This window comes from Chinchilla lanigera, unplaced genomic scaffold (genome assembly GCF_000276665.1).
Source record: "Chinchilla lanigera isolate Chin_1 unplaced genomic scaffold, ChiLan1.0 scaffold00008, whole genome shotgun sequence".
Lineage (NCBI taxonomy): Eukaryota > Metazoa > Chordata > Mammalia > Rodentia > Chinchillidae > Chinchilla > Chinchilla lanigera.
Window position 1 is genome coordinate 21960387 of NW_004955409.1, and position 18664 is coordinate 21979050.

Consider the following 18664-nt stretch of genomic DNA (forward strand, 5'->3'; position numbering starts at 1 on the left):
AATTTCCTTTGTATCAGAAATATTTAATTTTTAAAACTCTGAATCAATTCACAACATAAAATGTTACTCATCTAATTTCAATATTGAAAAATTGTTTTGAAGTCAACTTCTCTAATTCTTCACATATATGAAGAAATTTAATCCATTTAATTTTTACTATTTTTTTTTTTGCTTTAGGTCATAACCAAAAAGTCATATAATTAACAATGTGCCACTTTAAATGGTCTATCATGATTATTCACTTTTCTTCTAAGCAAGATTGATAATTTCAGGAGCTTATGAAAGAATATGACCTTAGTCACATAATTTTGTTCAAGGAAGTAGTAACAAAATATTAACTGTTAGGGTTGTTTCTTCCCAGTTTTCAACTCTTTAACCCTAGATCCAGAATCTTAATAATGTCTTCCTTTTATAGAAATACTTTGAGCAAAAGATAGTTAATAGGAGATAGGGAGATCTTCTGCAAAAGGGAAGGGGACCAAGACATGAAAGGGGGAGGGGAAGAAGATTTTTAAAAAGATGTGTCATGTACAGGCACCAGCTGCCCGCAAGGAATGTGATCATTATGTACTGCAAACCTGTACTAATAAAAATTAAAATGATGATAATGATACAATGCTTTCCTTTCACAGTTTCTGAAGAGTTCTTATTTCAGGCTGAACTTCACATGGCATAAGGCACATTAAGGCAAATAAGTATAAACTAATGATGATACCATTTTAAGTAATACCATACAAAAATACAAAATTACAATTAGAGTCAACAGATGCAACCTGTTAAATCTAGCTGGTGAAGTGTTTAAAACTGAAGGGTTAGCCTTCTTCTGTAAATGAAAAGCAACTCAAAAACCAGAAAGTAAGTTTTAGTTAGGAGCAAATATATAATGAGCCCAGAGAATATTTATTTCCTGATTTTATAATGTCTTCACTTCATACCAAAGTTTGATCCCTGGCCCCTTTTGCTACAACCACATCTTTACAACTCAGATGTGGAAAAATAAAGCAGTCACTTCAGACTCAACATTTTAAAGTACATCGTCTTAAGCCACAGTTTTGATTCCAAAACCAAATTAAAGTAGATCAGCTTCCTCGGGCTATTAATGCAAATGAAAACAAAAATACCTGCCTTAATTCCTTCACAGGATTGTTTTGAAAAGCATGAAGTATTAGATGCAAAAATGAGCTTCTAGTACTATTACTAACATTCAGAGAATTACGAGTTGGGAAGTAATCCCAGGGGTGAGTAATCCACTGTCCCAACACATCTTTTCTCAGATCCTATCAAACCCAATATCCATGTGAACACATACCCCGATAGGTGGTACAGCTTCTTTCAATTGCCTGTCTGGAAACTGGGCAGATTTAATCAGGATGAGCACCCATGGGCCCTAGTTAATCAAGATACATACTGTGTTAGTCAGCTCTTCTGCTATGGCAGAACAATTTGGTAAATGCAGTTTAAATGAGGAATTTCGAAGATACCTAAGTTGAGTACAACAACTATTGATAATCTCCTACCTCTTTTGTCTGTAACTCACTATTATTTGTCTATTAGTTTTCCTGAGAAACTATCTTGTAGATAACAATATGTAAAACAATAACCATTGATAATTTCCTACCACTTTGTCTGTAATTTGGTAAGCCCCCCCTCCATTATTGTTATCCTTCTCTTACTCTTTAAAAAAAAAAAAAAAAAAAAAAAAAAAAAAACAATTTAAATGAGGAAGTGTATTTTGGCTCACGGTTTCAGCAGTTTCAGTCCACGGCCAGCTGGCCCCATTGCCTCTATCCCTGTGGTGACACCATGGCAGTGTGTGATGGAGCAGAAATGTTCATCTTCTGACAGCCAGGAAATAGAAGAGCCAGAATGGAAGAGGCCAGAGACAAAATGCAGTCCCCAAGGGCACACCCCTGCAACTCATCTTCTTCAGCTAGGCCCACCTCTGAGTGCCCATCATCCTCAATAATGTCATCAAATTATAAATGTGTAAGTGGACTAAAAGCCCTCATGATCCACTCACCTTCCAAAATCCCAGCTTCTGAACACTCCTGCACCAGAGACCCAGAACCTCAACAGTTGAGCTTCTGGAAGATACTTCCGATCCAAACCACAGCATCTACTCTACAGGGTTATTTGTAGACTCCTGAGTCTCCTCCAAACCAAAGATTTACTGAAGTTTTTGTCTTTTGAAAAAACACACTTCCTTTTTCAAAATAAAGATAACCATAACCGTGTCCATTCTAATAAATTTTACCACTCACTGAGCACTTACCATATGTTAACATCTACACACAGAATATTTTAGACCTTTACCAAAGCTGACGACAAAAGAACCTAAAGCCACTTTTTTAAGGGCAGACTCCCCCCATTCCCAGTTCCCAGTGGTGAGAGTTAGAGATTTTTTAAAAAGATTGTATCTATCTCACCAATTGAACTTCAAAGGCCACTACATCCATTAGCTTCCTTAAGAAATTTGGTGCTGAGGGCCAGCCTGAACTACAGAGCGAGACTCTGTCTCAAAAAAAAAAGTCCACAGTGACGAGAAAGCTGTCATCAGTTGGCTGTTTATCAGTAATCTGCCTTCTGCACGGCTGCTTTTATATTCTATTTTCCTAGCATTCTGTGGATTCCAAGGTATGTCTAGGTGTAGATGCACTTTTAGTATGCTTTGGACTCAAGAGTGCTTCTGTAATCTGAGGAATTATGCCTTCTGTCACTTTTGGGTAATTCTTATCTACTGTTTCTGTGAACACGTCTCTTTTCCAGTCCCTCTGGACATCTTAAAAGGCTCCCATTGGCTTCTGTCATCCACATTCCCTTCCATATCCCTTAACTTCCTTCATATTTTCCACTGTTCATGTCTGCACTACCTTCTGGCCATGTCCTTGTCCTTGAAATAAACACAAAATAAACTCCATGGCAGTAAAAATAACAGAGGAAATCATCAACAAATGAGAGTTTCCAAGATTTTATGAAGGACAGAGAAAATGGACGGATGAAATAGGTAGAGAAAGCCACAGCCTAGAGTATGTCACCATGGATAGGAGCCAGCCTGCTTAACAGAACACGGGGCTGTGTACCCTAACTTATCATGCAGAGAACTGAAGACAGGAATGCAAATAGCAACACTACTTGAAGATCTGTACATAGGAGTAACAGCAGGTACCACCAACCCCTTCCACAATCTGGAGCACAAGGCAGCGAGCTACAACACTGAACAGATCTTCCCTAAAAAACTAAACTGAAACAAGCAAGGGCTTCTAGTGAGGCAGTGTCCCAAATAAAGCCCCCCTTAAGCCAGCATCTGAAAGCCTGTACCCTATGAGCCAGCTCTCAATCTGCCCATCCTAAAGCGAAGCCTGTAAGTCACTGTCCCTCTCCCAGGGACATGCCAACAAGAAAAGGTCACTTGAGAGACTGAAGAGGACACAGTCCTTCTCATATTTAAAAAGGTGAAAACCAGTGCCATCTAACCACCTTTCTTAAACATGGACAATTTAAGGCTTACCAGGCATGTGAGAACAGAAAGTCCCGGATAGGCAAACAGAATTAGTAAGCCCAGAGAAAAGCAGTCTTTCAGAAGAGGGCTTTTAGAAAGTGCTAATTTATATAGAAAAAAAAAAAAAAAAAAACATGAAGATATTTAAACCCATACAAAAGGATAGAATCTATGGGGAAAATCAACATACAATAAAATGTTCAGAGAGATTAAATATGATTGCTGAAATTAAGTTTTCAACACTATTGGAATATACAGTTAAGAAAAATTTACAGAACAAAAAGAAAAGATGAGAAGTAGAAAAAAGGCAAAAAGGGTCTCCCTGAACTCTAGGACGGAGGTCCTTCGGATTGAAGAGCCTCACCGGACTTGGCAGATGTGCACCACGCACACTTCCTCCAAGCGCTGAGGAGCGCGGACAGCCGGCAGCCTCCGCTGCACGCTCCGCAGTCACAGCGAGGGAGGTTCTTCCCAGCGGCTGCTCAAGCTAAGGACACAGCACAGGCAGCGGCACTAGGGAAGAGCCACTTCCACTCAGTGAGGGACTCCCGCAACCTGCCCCCAGATTGCCCCCGCCCCAAGTCTTCCTCAGAGCTGTCCGGGGGCTGAAATGTTCCCACCCAGTCTTCCTTCCTTCTCTCTCCACTGGCAGATGTCAGACCTGGATCACAGTCCCAAGGTCCTCTCCTCCTAATCCGGAACCCTCTCCCCCTTAACCCTTCACGTGTTCTTCCCCCATCACTCTCGTCAGTGCCCAGCTCCTCCTTGGAAGCTGCTTGTCAGAGAAGACCAGAACTAACATAGCAACGAATGGAAAGAATTTCACACTGTGATTTTCAGATCACTAAAGGAAAAGAAAAAAAATCTTTACAAAGTTTCTTCAGGAAAAAGTCAAGTTACTAATAAAGAAAACAATCAAATTTTCTTTAGATTCTCATAAGCAACAATGAATATTAAAAGCAAATATACTGTAACTATATTAAAAGATCACTATCCCAAATTTTAGACATAGACTTCTACACCCAGATAAATGCCAAAAAAAAAAAACCAACGGGGGGACTGACATGTTCACACATCAAGATTCAACAATTTTATATTCCACATACACTTTCTAAAACAATTTACTTCACAGTGAATCCCAGCAAAATAAAAGACACCAAAGTAACAACAAAACAGAGGATCCAGACGGTAAAGCAAAGCAACCCCAAGAAATCAGTACAAAGGCAGGCTTTGTTCAAAGGCCTATGCAGCAAGAGGACAAGGACCTTCAGGGCGCGTCTTTACCAAAAAACAAATAAATAAAATAAAAACCACAACAGAAAAAATAGCAAAGAAAATTTTAAAACTTTAGTAACGACAAGTAATACAAAGAAAAAAAAATAAAGAAAACACATTAGAAAAGTTAAGAAAGGTCAGCCCCAAAGCCAAAGAGGCCAAGAATAAAACAAACTAAACCGTGCCATTATTGTAGGCTGCTACTGCCAAATGGGGAAACACAAAGGTAAGAAAAAAGTTACTCATTTGACTCTAATGCTCAAGAACAGTCTGAGTGATCCACAGAAATTATGTCACTCAGATTGATAGAGAAGGAAGCAGAAACTTAAGAACATGACTTGCTATGACAGAATAGTATTTAAATGATAACACACTGACCCTATCAACCATGGGACAATTACAAAAGATAGGTTACACTTGTACACAGAATAAAGCTATTATAAAACTTGAAAATATAAACGTACAGCTAATGTAAAGTAGGACACTGGCCAGAATAGGAGAGAAGAGGAGGGGGACAAAGGGCACAAGCACCAACAGAGGTTTAAATATTTTTCAGTTACAAGGTTATCGATATAAAACTTACGTAAGTATTAAAACCCTAGTTTTTGATCAAGAAATCAATCTACAAATTGATAAATCTTGAAACAGGAATTAGATATAAGTGTACCTTCTAAAATTCTAGAATGACCAGAATTAAATAGAGAAAATTTTAATTTCAAAGTATTTAAAAACAAGTAAGAGACACTGTAGCTGGGGATAAGGAGTAAGTAGGGTGTTATGGTTTATGTCTGGATGTCCCCCCCAAAGCTTCACAGGATCATAGGGGGCAGGCTTTTCAGTGGCCACTGAATCTAGAGTTTGCAATTAATTCATGATCTAATGCTGGGATCAAGGGTGTGAATGCTACACCGGCTCTAGGGTGGGTAACCCGCATACAATATAAGGGAGAGAAAGAGGTCTGCCTTGTCTCCTCTTATCACTTCCTTCTGCTGACATGAACTGTTGCCCCTCTACCGTGTGTCACTCTGCCTTGGAGCCAACCAATTATAGACTAAAGCATCTACAAACTGTGGGCTAAATAAACCTTTCTTTCTTTAACTGTGGGTGTTGGGTATTTAGTCTCAGCAATGAGAAAAATCAGACATGGGGGTAACTTACTATATAAAGATACTAGCTGGGTGTGGTGACACACTCCTGAAATCCTAGCACTCTGGAAGTTGAGGCAGGAGGATTGTTGCAAATTCAAGGCCACCCTGGGCTACACAGTGAATTCAAGGCCAGCCTAAACCATATAGAAAGACCTTGTCTCAAAAAAAAAGATACTATTGTTTTCATTTGGTTATATTACTCTAATAAAAAATGAAAGCTAAATACATTGTTCATTTACTCTATAAACCCAAAGTATTTTAAGCTAATCAGCCTACATCAAGCCTTCCTGCCTTCCACTATGTTTTTATCCCACGTTCTCCTTATCTCCTCCATAATCCTGCTTTCTTAGTTTGCTCCCGATCTTTATTATTTGATTCTCTTCTGTCCTCCCCTTCTTCTATGTTAAGCCCTAACAAGTCTCTCCAATCCTATGGCAAACAAAACAAAATTCCCAAATCTGGCTTTTAAACAGAGTAATCGTTGTCCATTTAGGCTCTACACCAAAATGTTATAAATGAGATAGCTTATAAATCACAGAAATTTATTTCCCAAGGTTCTGGAGGCTGGAAAGTCCAAGATAAAAGCACTGACAGGTTCAATTTCTATTAAAGAAGGCAAGTTCTCTAACAGAGAGAGCAAGAAGGGGTCAACATGCTCCCTTGGCCTCTTTTATAAAGTCAAAATCCCATTCACAAGGATGCCAGCCTCAAGACCTAAAGGGACCCGCTCCCAAAAAGGCCCCCTCCTAAAAGGGCCTATCGCTTACTACTACCGGACAGGATTTCGATATATGAATTTTGAGGGATACAAACATTCAGACCATCGCAAACATCAACGTAATGATTATTCTGTATCCTTGTGCCATGTAGTATTTTATCCAAGCATTATACAGCCTGTCTTTTTAGGCTTTTTCTCCAAGGCCAGCATGCTAAGAGGAGAGTGGAAATACCTTACAGGGCCAGTGTTCCAAGTAACATGCAGGAAAGGCTAGCACGATGTGTTCCAATTACAAAAGCATCACTACTTTGTTCAAGAACATCTGTCTTCGGCACTGAAGAAAACATCCAAGAAAACAACTAAAACAACCAACTGGTTAACATAAGTACTGTAATATTTTTTAGTTATGTTTCACTGTCTTTCCTTTATAATCATACTAATGTGCAAGACTGCTAATAGAATACCAACCTTAAACACTCTAAAGATACTGAATTGGAAGCTCAAAATGATGACACACTTGTCTCAGTACAGCTAGCTGTGGAGTTCCCTGCGACTCCCAACGGGTTAATCAATGTCTGCTCAGGTTGCCTAGGGGTGGCGGGGGAGAACTCCCAATTCCAAAGAGCAAAAAAGTCTTGAAGACAGGATGTTTTGCCAACTCACACAGAGATGCCCGTATGGGGACAAGGAAGCTCCTCAGAGACAATCAGATAAAAATTAATTATTCAGCCAAACTGTCACCATCTTTGCTGGCCTGCCTCGCTACCTGAAACAAACATCTGCACTCAGCAGAACTCTATGTCTTTGTTGTTCCTCAATCAATCTGGTGGTCTGAGTCAGTTCAGGGCTTCACCCCATGCTGGTGAAGTCCCCTGCCCCCCCGCAAAAGACACCCTCTATCTCTGCAGTCCTAGTTCTTCTCTCTGAAGGCTTCACTGGCCCAAACCCAGCAGCTATCCAAGAGCAAATTTCAACATTTCCCACAGAAAACAGTAAACATTTAAAAAAGTAAGAGGGAAAATGAAATAAAACTGTACAAAAAAACTAGTGAACAACTAAGATCAAAATTCTGAAATTCACTGTAGGCACTATGCTGGTTTTCTTTAAAATATAATCAATTTTCACTTCTTAAAGTATATTAATTTGTTGCTTTGGGTCACCCATGTTTATTTGCAAGAAAGAGGGCACATTTTTCATAAGATAATCAAATCAGCCCCACAAAAAGATTTAGTTTGGAACTTCACTTGCTGGTACAGAAAAAAACTAATTTATGAAGCCATATTTATGGAAAAACTAGTTGATTTTATTGTCAATGCCAAATAAGACTTTAAATCAATTAAAATTTATTTAGGCATAAAGTTACTTTCACATTTGTCTACAATGATAGTAAATACATTTCTTGGCATAAAAGTAACCTTTGTTTGCAATTTAAAATATCCTCAACTGAAAGATTACATATATAAAACTCCTCTTATTGTTTCTGTAATAGTGGACTAATCAAATTAAAGTAGTTGTACTGCTTAGAATAAAATAAAATGGAAATAATTTACTCATAAGATTCATATGTAAATCATCTTTATTTACAAAATACTATCCTGAGAATTATAATTTCATTAAGCTTCAATTTGAGCAAAAGTATAATCACTTAAGTAACAGCAGTTACTTAAACTGAAAATGAGATAAAATTACTTTTGAAGAAAAATCAAAACTATTGTCAGGTTTCTTGCTGTGGCTCTGGATGTTCAGCAGCAGGCTCACTTGAAGGCGGCGTCAACCCTGGAGGGAGCTCACTTCTACTTTCAGAATGTGGGGGTGGAGGGGGGAATCCAGCTCTCGGGGGAAGATAATGAGGAAAACCCCGTGGTGAATAGACATTTCTCACTGTTCAAAGAGATTGGTAAAAAAACATTTTGTAACTTTAAGAACCTGAATTGCAGCCCTATTAAAATCACCAGCTTGTAAGTTCCAATATCTATTCTTATATTCAAAAACTGACACCAGAATAATTACTTAATCTAAAAGTTAACTTTTTACATGAAGAAAAATATTCTTTTTTCAACTGTATACGGTTAAAGGGAATATAATTTTAAACACAATTTTTATAAAAAAAAAAGAATTATTTCATAATATACAAAACTCACTTTTAAAAACCTTTTCATGTAATAACATTTCCACCACTTAACATTCAGATCAGTGATTCCGACTATGTATTATACTACAGCATTTCCAGTGACACCAAAATCATCTTAAAAATTCCCCTAACAAATCTTAACAGAGAAGAACTGAGAGAATGACAACGTAAGACAAAAGTACGGACTTTTGTCTATTATTTGGTAACCACGTATTTATTCTGCAGAAACTTATAGTTCTAGATGGTAGAGTATAGCTATAAAAATAACGTTATTCCTTTTTTCTTACATGAGACTATGAAAGATTTTTCAATAAATTCAACATAATAAATACACCTTAGGTTTTAAATACGTAAGACTACATGGGTACTACTTCTGAAAGCGACTTTTAAAAATAAATTAGTAACTTTTTTTTTGAGAAAGGGTCTTGCTGTGTAATTCAGGCTGGCCTTGAACTCATTATGTGGCCTAGACTAGCCTCAAACTCATGGCAAGCCTCCTGCCTTAGCCTCCCAAGTACTGGGATTACAGGTGTGCACCACCACACCCAGGTTGCCAGTAATTTTAATCCAAAAATATAAATTATAATGAACTAATTGCCAAAAATAACAAGTTTCCATTGAATGAGCCAGACCATGGTGGCATATGCCTGTAATCCCAGCTACTCAGGAGGCTGGAGCAGAAGGAACACAGGTTTAACGCCAGCCTGGACAAACTTAACGAGACCTTGACTCAAAATAAAAATGGGCTTGGGGATGTAGCTCAGTGGTAGAGAGCTAGTATAAGGCCCCGGGTTCAGTTCCCAGGTTTGGGAAAAAAAAAGAGGGATATAAATAATTTGTCTTAACGTAAGACTACTGCAAAAAGTCAATGATTTTCCAGACTACTACAATACAGAAATAGTTCCACATTGCCGGGCATGGTGGTACACAACTGTAATCCCAGCACTCAGGAGACTGAGGCAGGAGGACTGCTGTGAGATCAAGGCCACCCTGGACTACATACTTAAATCCCAGCCTGAACTGCATAGTAAGACCCTGTCTCCAAAAAAAAAAAATTAGTTTCACATTATTAAGATACATCAAGTTAAAGCCTCACTATAGTCTAGTGGTATTTGGTTGCCCTTCAATTTGGAAGAGTAATGGTACATTCACAGAATGTCAGAAAGATTATTCTTCTACTGTATTACCATAAGAATAGACAGTAAAATCAGTATCTTTGATTTACTGTATAAAACACAAATGAAGTTTTTAAAAAGTAAGGCTTACTTGGGAATGGAGGAGGTGGGCCAGAGAACTCCCTTGGAGGAAAATAATCTCGAGGTGCTCCATACATGTTTCCTGGAGGAGGTAGAGGAAAAGGAGATCCTCTCCTCATGACCTGGCTCCTCGGATACATCAGAAATGGCTGACCTCCAACTGGAGGAAGAGGTGGAAGAACAAAGCCAGGACCAGTTGCTTTGCTTTCAGCAGGAAGAGAAGAATCAGGCACATTTGAATTCTGTAACAAATCCACATATGGCAGTCACTAAAACAACCACAAAACTCACAATAATGTTGCTAAGTATCTTAGGCACAGGAGAAAGCAGATACACAACTAGGCAGAAAGCAGCCCATAGCACTCTTACAGAGCAAGATCCCGCTTTCCCCGTTAACATGTCACCTGGGCTTATTAACCCAAGAGAAACCAACCCTAGGGGCTGGGGGTTTAGCTCAGCGGCAAAAGTGCCTGCCTGGCAAGGTTGTGAGTTCGGTTCCCGGTACCGGAGAAAAACCAAAAAAAAAAAAAAAAAAAAAGAAACCAACCCTAACCAACAGAGTAGTATTCTGGCTAAAGCTAAAGTACACATACAGTTCAAGAATTTCAAAATACACACTTTTTTAAAAATTCTGAGACAGAGTCTTGCTAAGTCACTAAGTTATCCAAGCTATGCTCAAACTTTCAAACCTGTCTCAGCCTCCTAGAGTGCCGGGATTACCAGTGTGTGCCACCACACCCAGAAAAATGCACATTCTTTTATCAAGTACATACTGGGGAAAAAAGCAATGACAAGATGCTTATGTTTATATTTTCAGTGATACAGCCAATACTAGCCAAAATTAAGCAAATGCAGTAAACAAACTTGGGGTGCAGCTCAGTGGTAGAGCGCTTGCCTCCCACATAGGCCCTGGGTTCGTCCTCAGCACTGTAAAAACAGAACAAAACATGTCTGTATGGTCTTTTTGTTTTGTTTTATTTTTTCAAATAAAAATCCAAGGGGGAAAAGAATTCAACTTCTTCTTCTACTAATAAACTAATTTAAACCCTTAGCTGCAAGTTGTACTTTATCTCCATAGTTTAAAATTCAGGCAAAAAATAGCTTTAATGCTAAGTAGGAAGTGAATTATATCAAAAGAAAAGATTTATATCACAATTAGCTGTATTTCTATTCTATTAAAAAAGTGACTAGAAGGCTCCTTAATACATGGATAAAATTCTATCTTCCATACTTACACCAGGATCATCTTTGGTATCATTTCTACTCGATTCTGTTTCTGAAGACACTGGCCCATCTAGACATAGAAGTGAAACCAGAAAAAATACACGACTTATCATTTTATTCTTAGATTACTTCCTGACCATAGACGACACACTATTTCCCCACTCCACTTGTCGGCAAGCACTAGCTTAACACTCTTTCCCTTCCTTTCTTCCTTCTCCTTTTTCTTCTTTCCTTTCTTATTCATCTACCAAGTAATAAAGATTAGCCATTTGTTTTTTTTGAAGAGCAGAATATATTTATTGAGGGAAAAAAAGCTTTTGTCCAAGAGAGGGACAGAAGGGGGGACCCAAGTGGGTTGCCCAAGACTCTATCTTTTCTAGGGACTTTTATAGAGCAAAACCACGAGGTGAGGTGGGAAGATCAGCCATTTGAACTTAGCCCATTTCTAAATAAATGTTCCTGCCTCTAAAGCATAAATGCAAACTTCTCTCTGACCACGATCACTAACTCTTCTCTCTTATGGTCACTCTTCCTACATCTGTCCTTGGATACCACTGAGGCTTCCAGTCCTCCAGTGTAACTCAATTTTGTCCTTTCTTCCCATCTCCCCCTACATCCCAAAGTCCATCACTTCATCCAGCTATTAGTATCTTTGTCTGGTTGATCATTTTTCACTTTTGCATCTCAACATAATAAGCTCTGCTTCTACTTTGCTTATCTATGTCTAAGCCACCTAACACTCACAGGAGGGGAGAAAAGGCTTATGCAGCTGGTACCACTCCGATGCCTCCACCCAATCTCAGGTGCACACAGCCTCTCCTGCCTTCTGTGTCTTCTAAGCCAGCTTTCTCCTCAGCAATCTGAACCTCTGTTCTCTTCAAACCTTTGAATCTGTGGTCAAGCATAAACATTTCACAACTGTCTTCCCCTACTATCAGGATCTCTTCCCCTACCTCAGGCTCCTTCCAGACAAACTACAACCCTGATCCTGTCCTCAGAATCCTTCTTCTGGTGCTTCCTTCAGGATCTTCTCCCCTCTATTGGCTCTCCCCCTCTCTTTCTGCTACCCCCAAGCCTTCCCTAGTTAAAACTGAGAATTAAGATTCCTTTCTAGCTCCTTCTCTCCTTCATCATCCACAGCTACTGAGTGTGTATTGTTCAGAATTCCTCCATTTTTTATCTCGTGTTACTGTAATATATTTGCAACATGTACTGTGTTCCACTGAAATTATTTCCTGCAAACTAAGAAAGTCTCTTTGTGTGCTAAACTAAAATAGATACTATTAGTCCTTATTTTACATTACAGTAGCCACCCCTTGCTTATTGTCTCACTTTCTGGGGTTTTAGTTACCTGCTGTCAACTATGGTATGAAAATATTAAGTAAAAAATTCCAGAAACAATTTAGAAGTCTTAGACAGCACACCCTTTTGAGTAGCAAGATACAGTGTCACACCGTTCTATTCTGCCTTGCCTGAGACACGAGTCATTGCTCTGTCCAGTGCATTCCCTCTGCACACCCTACCGGTGCATTAGCCGCTTAGCAGCCATCCGAGTTATCAGCCAGACTACTGGCAAGCACAATATGATGGTGCTTGTGTTCATAAAGTTACCATCAATTTACTTAATAATGTTCCCAATGTACAAGAGCAGTGATGTGAAGGAGGCTCTAGGGCACAAAATGTGTGTTACAGTTTGTGTCTACATGTCCCCCCCCAAAGCCTCATGTGGTCAAAGGACTTTTTCAGAAGTGGCGGAATCTAGACTGTGCAATGCTGGGATTAAGCGTGGGTGACTGCTGGATCAGTCTGGATAAGATAAAGGGGGCAGAAAGAGGCTTATGTTGCTTTCTGTTGCTTTTGGTGTCTTCTGCCACTATGAATGGCTGCTCCTCTGCCACGTGCCACCCTGCCTTGGAGCCAGCCTATTATGAACTAAAACCTCTACAAACTCTGAGTTAAATAAACCTTTCCCTCTTTAACGTTGGGTATTAGGTGTTTTGTCTCAGGAATGAGGAAAGTAACTAAAACAACAAGAACAGACAGATTAACTCTGATGCTATGTGGTAATGCCGCCGGGGACATAGGAAAAAATACAGTATATAGAAGGTTCACTGGTGGGGTCCTGAAACATACTCCCCATGAATAAAGGGGAGCAACTGTATGTTCCACCGCTGACCACACCCTCACTCTTGAAATGCTCTCAGCCTATTTCCTTAACAAGGCCCTTCTTTCTCTTTAGCTACTGCTTTTCAGGGTCACTGAAGTCCACTATCTCTGACCATCTTTAAGCAGTGGTATATCTGAAAGGCCACTTTAGAGTACTTCTTATTCTTCCCTTGAGAAATTCTAGCCACTCCTATAGCTTTAATTAGATATGACTTCCATCTCTGTGATGCAGATCCACATATTTTCAAGGACTTCTAAGCTTGACCCACCTCTTTGAAGTCATGAAGCTGTATCATCAGTGCTAAGTTTTTTTTGTAGACAGGGTCTTATTGTGTAATCCAGGCTGCCCTTCAACTTGCTTACGCAGCCCAGGCTGGCCTTAAACACACGGTGATCCTCCTGCTCCAGCCTCCCCAGTGCTGGAATTACAGGTATGTGCCACCATGCCGCGCTAGTGCTGCTAACTTTATTCAACGCGTAACTTACAATTTTTCTTATCCAACTTGCTCCTTGTCTCAGAATAATAATTGGTATCTCCCTCTATTTACTCAAGCACCACAGCCAGGAACTGGGCATCAGCCAGGGCTCCTTCTCCTGTACCTCCCAGAGCTTCAGTCCTAACTGCTAATTCTATTTCTTCCATGTCTATTCACATTGACCTAGCCGCTGTACTAAATCACCATCGTCACTCACACCGATCCCTGTCACCGTCTCCTGAAGTTACCCTGCCTCCAATCTTACTGTTCCCTAAGCCTCGTAACACAACCACAGAAATTTCTCTATAAAATGCAGAGCTCATATTATTGTTCTGCTTACACTCCTTTTAACGTTCTCCCATTATCCCGAGAATTCATAGGATCACCATAAGCATTAAATGAGGTCATTCATTTTTATACAATAAATGTTTGCTGACCACCAGTGCTATTCAGTGTTTGAACCATTTTTCTCACATTCACCTCCATGTACGGATATAAACCAACACACTAATATGTAAGTATTTAAGCTGATATATGTGTAACACAGCACAGGTCCGAGTTTCTGAACAGTCTGCAAGGTCCTGCAAAATCTAAGCCATGCTTACTTCAGAGGCCATTTGCTTAATTATTCCTTGGCACACTCCAGGGTACAGACATAATTTATTATGCACTCTTAACCCTGAATCCTTAAATATGCTAATCTTCATCCTAGAACAGTGGTGGCAAACCTACAGCACACGTGTTGTTTTTCTTTTAGGACAAAAGATGTTAACGTATGAGTTGTTTTTTCTAAACTAAACCTCAGGATTCAGGTTGAATCGCAATGCTGGTGCTCTGCAGTGAGTAAGTGGGTGATGGGCTGCACTCGGTCTCTAAAAGGCTGGGCATCACTGCTCTAGAACACTGCCATGCCCCTTCTGCTCCGCTAGCTCTGCATTTAATTCTCAGTGTACCTGCCACTTCCTTCAGGAAGCTCTTCTAGACTATTCACACACAATACACTACCTCTTCGTGTGCATTAGTGTCCCACATATTGCTACAACATTACCTACTCACAACTCTTGTCCTCTACACAGCACAACTTCCCATACTCCTTCATTAGACCTCGAGGTATAAGGTTTACTGGGCACCTATTTATCACTGACACAACAGTAACTACCATAATGCCTGTCTTTCGGTAAGCATCCAACAGATAAGTCAGGTACCACGTAACAATTTCAGTTCAGTGACAGACCAACCACACAGATGACAGTGGTGCCACAGATCATACTGCCTAGCAACACTGTAGCACGGTGATGGCAAACCTTTTAGAGACTGAGTGTCCAAACTGCAACACACAGCCCACTTATTTATCACAAAGTGCCAACAGTACAATTAAACCTGCACGCTGAGGTTTTAGTTTAGAAAACACAACTCATACATTAACATCATTTGTCTTCAAAGAAAAACACCGTAACAGAGCTTTCAATGCTAAAAACAGCTTTTTACTGAAGGGTGAAACCTTCCCTTTGGCACACTTTTGCACAATTAATGTGATCTTTACTATTGTATACATGCTGATAATTTGTCAAACCTTGGCCAGAGCGACTTGGCTGGCATGCCAAAAGACAGGGTTCTGCACGCCTGCTGCGGCATGCATGCCATAGCTTCGCCACCATTGTTGTAGCACCTTAGTTTGCATGAATTACATGCTCTGAAGTTCACAGAACAATGAAATCACCTAACAACACATTCTTTTAATTTCCTACAGTCTCAAAAATGAGTTGGTACTTCATGTAAAGCACAGTAAGTGAATACAACACAGGAATTCTATTGAGAAATGTATCCCAAAAGTGCATCCCTTTCAGTTTTGTACTAGTTACTCTTCTGACGAACCCTCCACTGAAAATTTCGCTGAGGCTAACATTACATGCACGGTGCTGTGGTAGTCCTAAGACTGAAGGGTGCAGAAGGCGACAGAATAACCAGGGGCTTTTCAGAAAAGGCAACTCCAAGTGTTGCCACTCAGCCTCGGTTTCCCTCATGCGATTCAGATGGAAATTGTGAATTGGCGAAGCGCAGCTCTGCTAGAGTCCTAATGTCACCGCATGATACCAGGTAATGCTGGATGCCAACAACTGACACAGCCACCGCTGGTCACCGCCACTGCCAGCTTGCGCTGGACGTGGCGGGTTGACTATCCTGGCACTACCTCTCTGCTGCTGCTCTTTGTTGGCTGCTGCTTTTCGGAGCGCTTCAGTATTAACAGCCCTGTTTATTCACTCTCTCCACCCTACTCCGGGTAAAAATCCTAAGTAGATTTATAAGACTTTTCGAACTCTACCCAAGAAATAAATCACAAGGAGGTTTACAGGAATACCAAAGAGAGTCTTTAACAAGGCCTGTGCTCCAGCACGTGGAGGCTGGTACACAGGAGGGAGGGAGCCCTCCTAGACTAAAGCCCCAAAGCACATTTCTTACAGCACAGCCCCGCCATTAAGTGACACACGACTACGGTAAGTACACTGACAGCTGGCTCTACAAGCCTTTCTTTTCATTAAAGTGCAGGGGCCAAGGCCACAGCTCTGGACTCAAACAGATGTATGCTCAAATCTTGCCTCTGATATTTCTGAGATCTTAAGCCTCTTTTGGAGCCTGTGTTTTTTTAACTCATAAAATGAGGACAATAAAAGTACTGACTTCATAGGATCACCATGAGCATTAAATGAGGTCATTCATTTTTATACAATAAATGTTTGCTGACCACCAGTGCTATTCAGTGTTTGAACCATTTTTCTCACATTCACCTCCATGTACGGATATAAACCAACACACTAATATGTAAGTATTTAAGCTGATATATGTGTAACACAGCACAGGTCAAAATACCAACCAACTAATAATATCATTTACATAGAATTTTTCTATTCACAAAACATCTCTACACACTAAACTCATTAAATCCTGGTAACAACCATGTCAACTGAGGAGTAACTCAACTTTACAGCTGCTTGTGCTAGCTCTGTTGTTTTGCTCATGCTCAGTTTTCCAAGTTCACTCCAAAGCAGCTCAAATGCCACCTCCTTTGTGGAGTTCATCTGTCTTTCACCAGGCCAGGAGCTCCGTCTCCGACGGCAGCACGCTCTCTATGGGACATTCCATCTGACCAGCATTAACTAAGCTTAAGTACTCATCTTCCTCTCTAATGAACTACTAGAATCTCACAGGCAGAAGTATATCTTCCCACATTTACATCCTATGCCACGTCACAGAGCGCCTCCTAACAGGCACTTAAAAATTATTCACTAGGGCTGGGGTAAAGTTCAGCGAGTGGTGGAGCACTTGCTCAGCATGAATCAGGCCCTGAATTCCAGGGCCAAGACCAAAAAAAAAACCCGGAAAGTTACATGTATTTTGGTTCTATTTAAGTTCTATATATATTTGGTTCTATTTAAGGTTCTATTTAAGTCTATTAAAAAGGGGGAAATTTTTCAAAAACCAAACAGAAAGAATTATCTTAATTATAATTAACAAAAGAAAATTACACTGTAAGGTCTGCATCTCTGCTTACTATTCAAAATATATTGATTTTCTAAAATGGTAAGTATTTCAAGCAGAGAATGTCCCACCAAAAACAGACTTTCCTGAGGAAACCTCTAAACAATACATTTAATTTTTTGCTTTTTAAAAATTACTTTTTTCTTATATAATCAACTTCTCACTGCTATACTAAATAATATATTTCCAATCTTTAGTGAGTGGCTGTGAGATAGTTCAACTGACAATAGACTGCTCAGTAAATGCTAGCTAAATAAATCTAACTCCGAAATGTTTAAACAAAGTAACTGACTAAACCACCAGCGTGTACCTAAACTATTTTCCGGTGCGCTTTCACATGCCCATCTATATATATGCTTGCCTAATTTCCTGCTTACTGAACAGCATTATATGGAAGGGAGCTAGAAAAATTTGAAGTTTTTCCTCATAGGCATACTTAGTAAAACCAAGCACCAACGTATGTTTAGGTGCCACTTCTGTGTACTACATAACAAGAAACACAAACAAAGAGTTTCAGGAAAGAAATCCAGCTTTAACAGCAAGTGAAGGCAGCAACTACATTAGCTTTTCATTCAGCTTCCAGTTCTTCAGTATGCCACTTTCAATCACACATGCACACCCACATGCAGGCAGATACACACACACACACACACACACAAAATTTCTTACCCACTTTATCCAAAGAAAGCATATTATAACTTCTGAGTTCTGCTGGTCCAGACAGTCTACCAGAATTAGAGTAGTATCTGTCTTGCCTTTGCAGTGGAAGAGCTGAATCAGGATATGGTTGGCCTAGAAAACACATTTTGGAAATGCCTTCTTTATTATATACTTTACTTACGCTTAATGTGATGAACTTAACACTCTGCTTCTACAAAAAAACTCTGACCCATATTAGTGACATAATTGATAATTAGTGACATATAACAAAACTACATATATCACTATAGGTTATAAGTATGTTTTGAATTAAACACAAATATGATTTGCTACTTTGGATTTTGAAAGTTTCTATTATTGTGTATAAAAATTGAGTTAAACCTAAGTATAAAATGTTTAAACAGGATAACATTATAATATGTGAAAACAATTGAGTTTAAAAATGTTTCCCATTTAGGACTTCTGGGAAGATGGCGCAGTAGTGAACAGCAGAGAAACAGCCTCTGAGATTTGGTGTCTAGATACCGGAATAAAGTAACGTAAGGAAGAGAAGGAGGGCAGTGGGTCCCTGGGA

General features: G+C 39.6%; 1 protein-coding gene across 1 annotated transcript in view; it reads right to left on the reverse strand.

Annotated features, from left to right (window-relative positions):
• Nucleotides 1-7921: 7921 nt before the first annotated feature.
• The window catches only part of Ctage5 (CTAGE family, member 5), a 112765-nt gene continuing 102022 nt past the window's right edge, over nucleotides 7922-18664 (reverse strand). The window contains exons 27-30 of the mRNA XM_005376883.2: nucleotides 18100-18222; nucleotides 11263-11321; nucleotides 10038-10269; nucleotides 7922-8521 (exon numbers count right to left, since the gene is read on the reverse strand). Of these exons, the coding sequence (XP_005376940.1) occupies nucleotides 8355-8521; nucleotides 10038-10269; nucleotides 11263-11321; nucleotides 18100-18222 (581 nt within the window). The 3' untranslated portion in view covers nucleotides 7922-8354. The remainder of the gene's footprint in view (nucleotides 8522-10037; nucleotides 10270-11262; nucleotides 11322-18099; nucleotides 18223-18664) is intronic.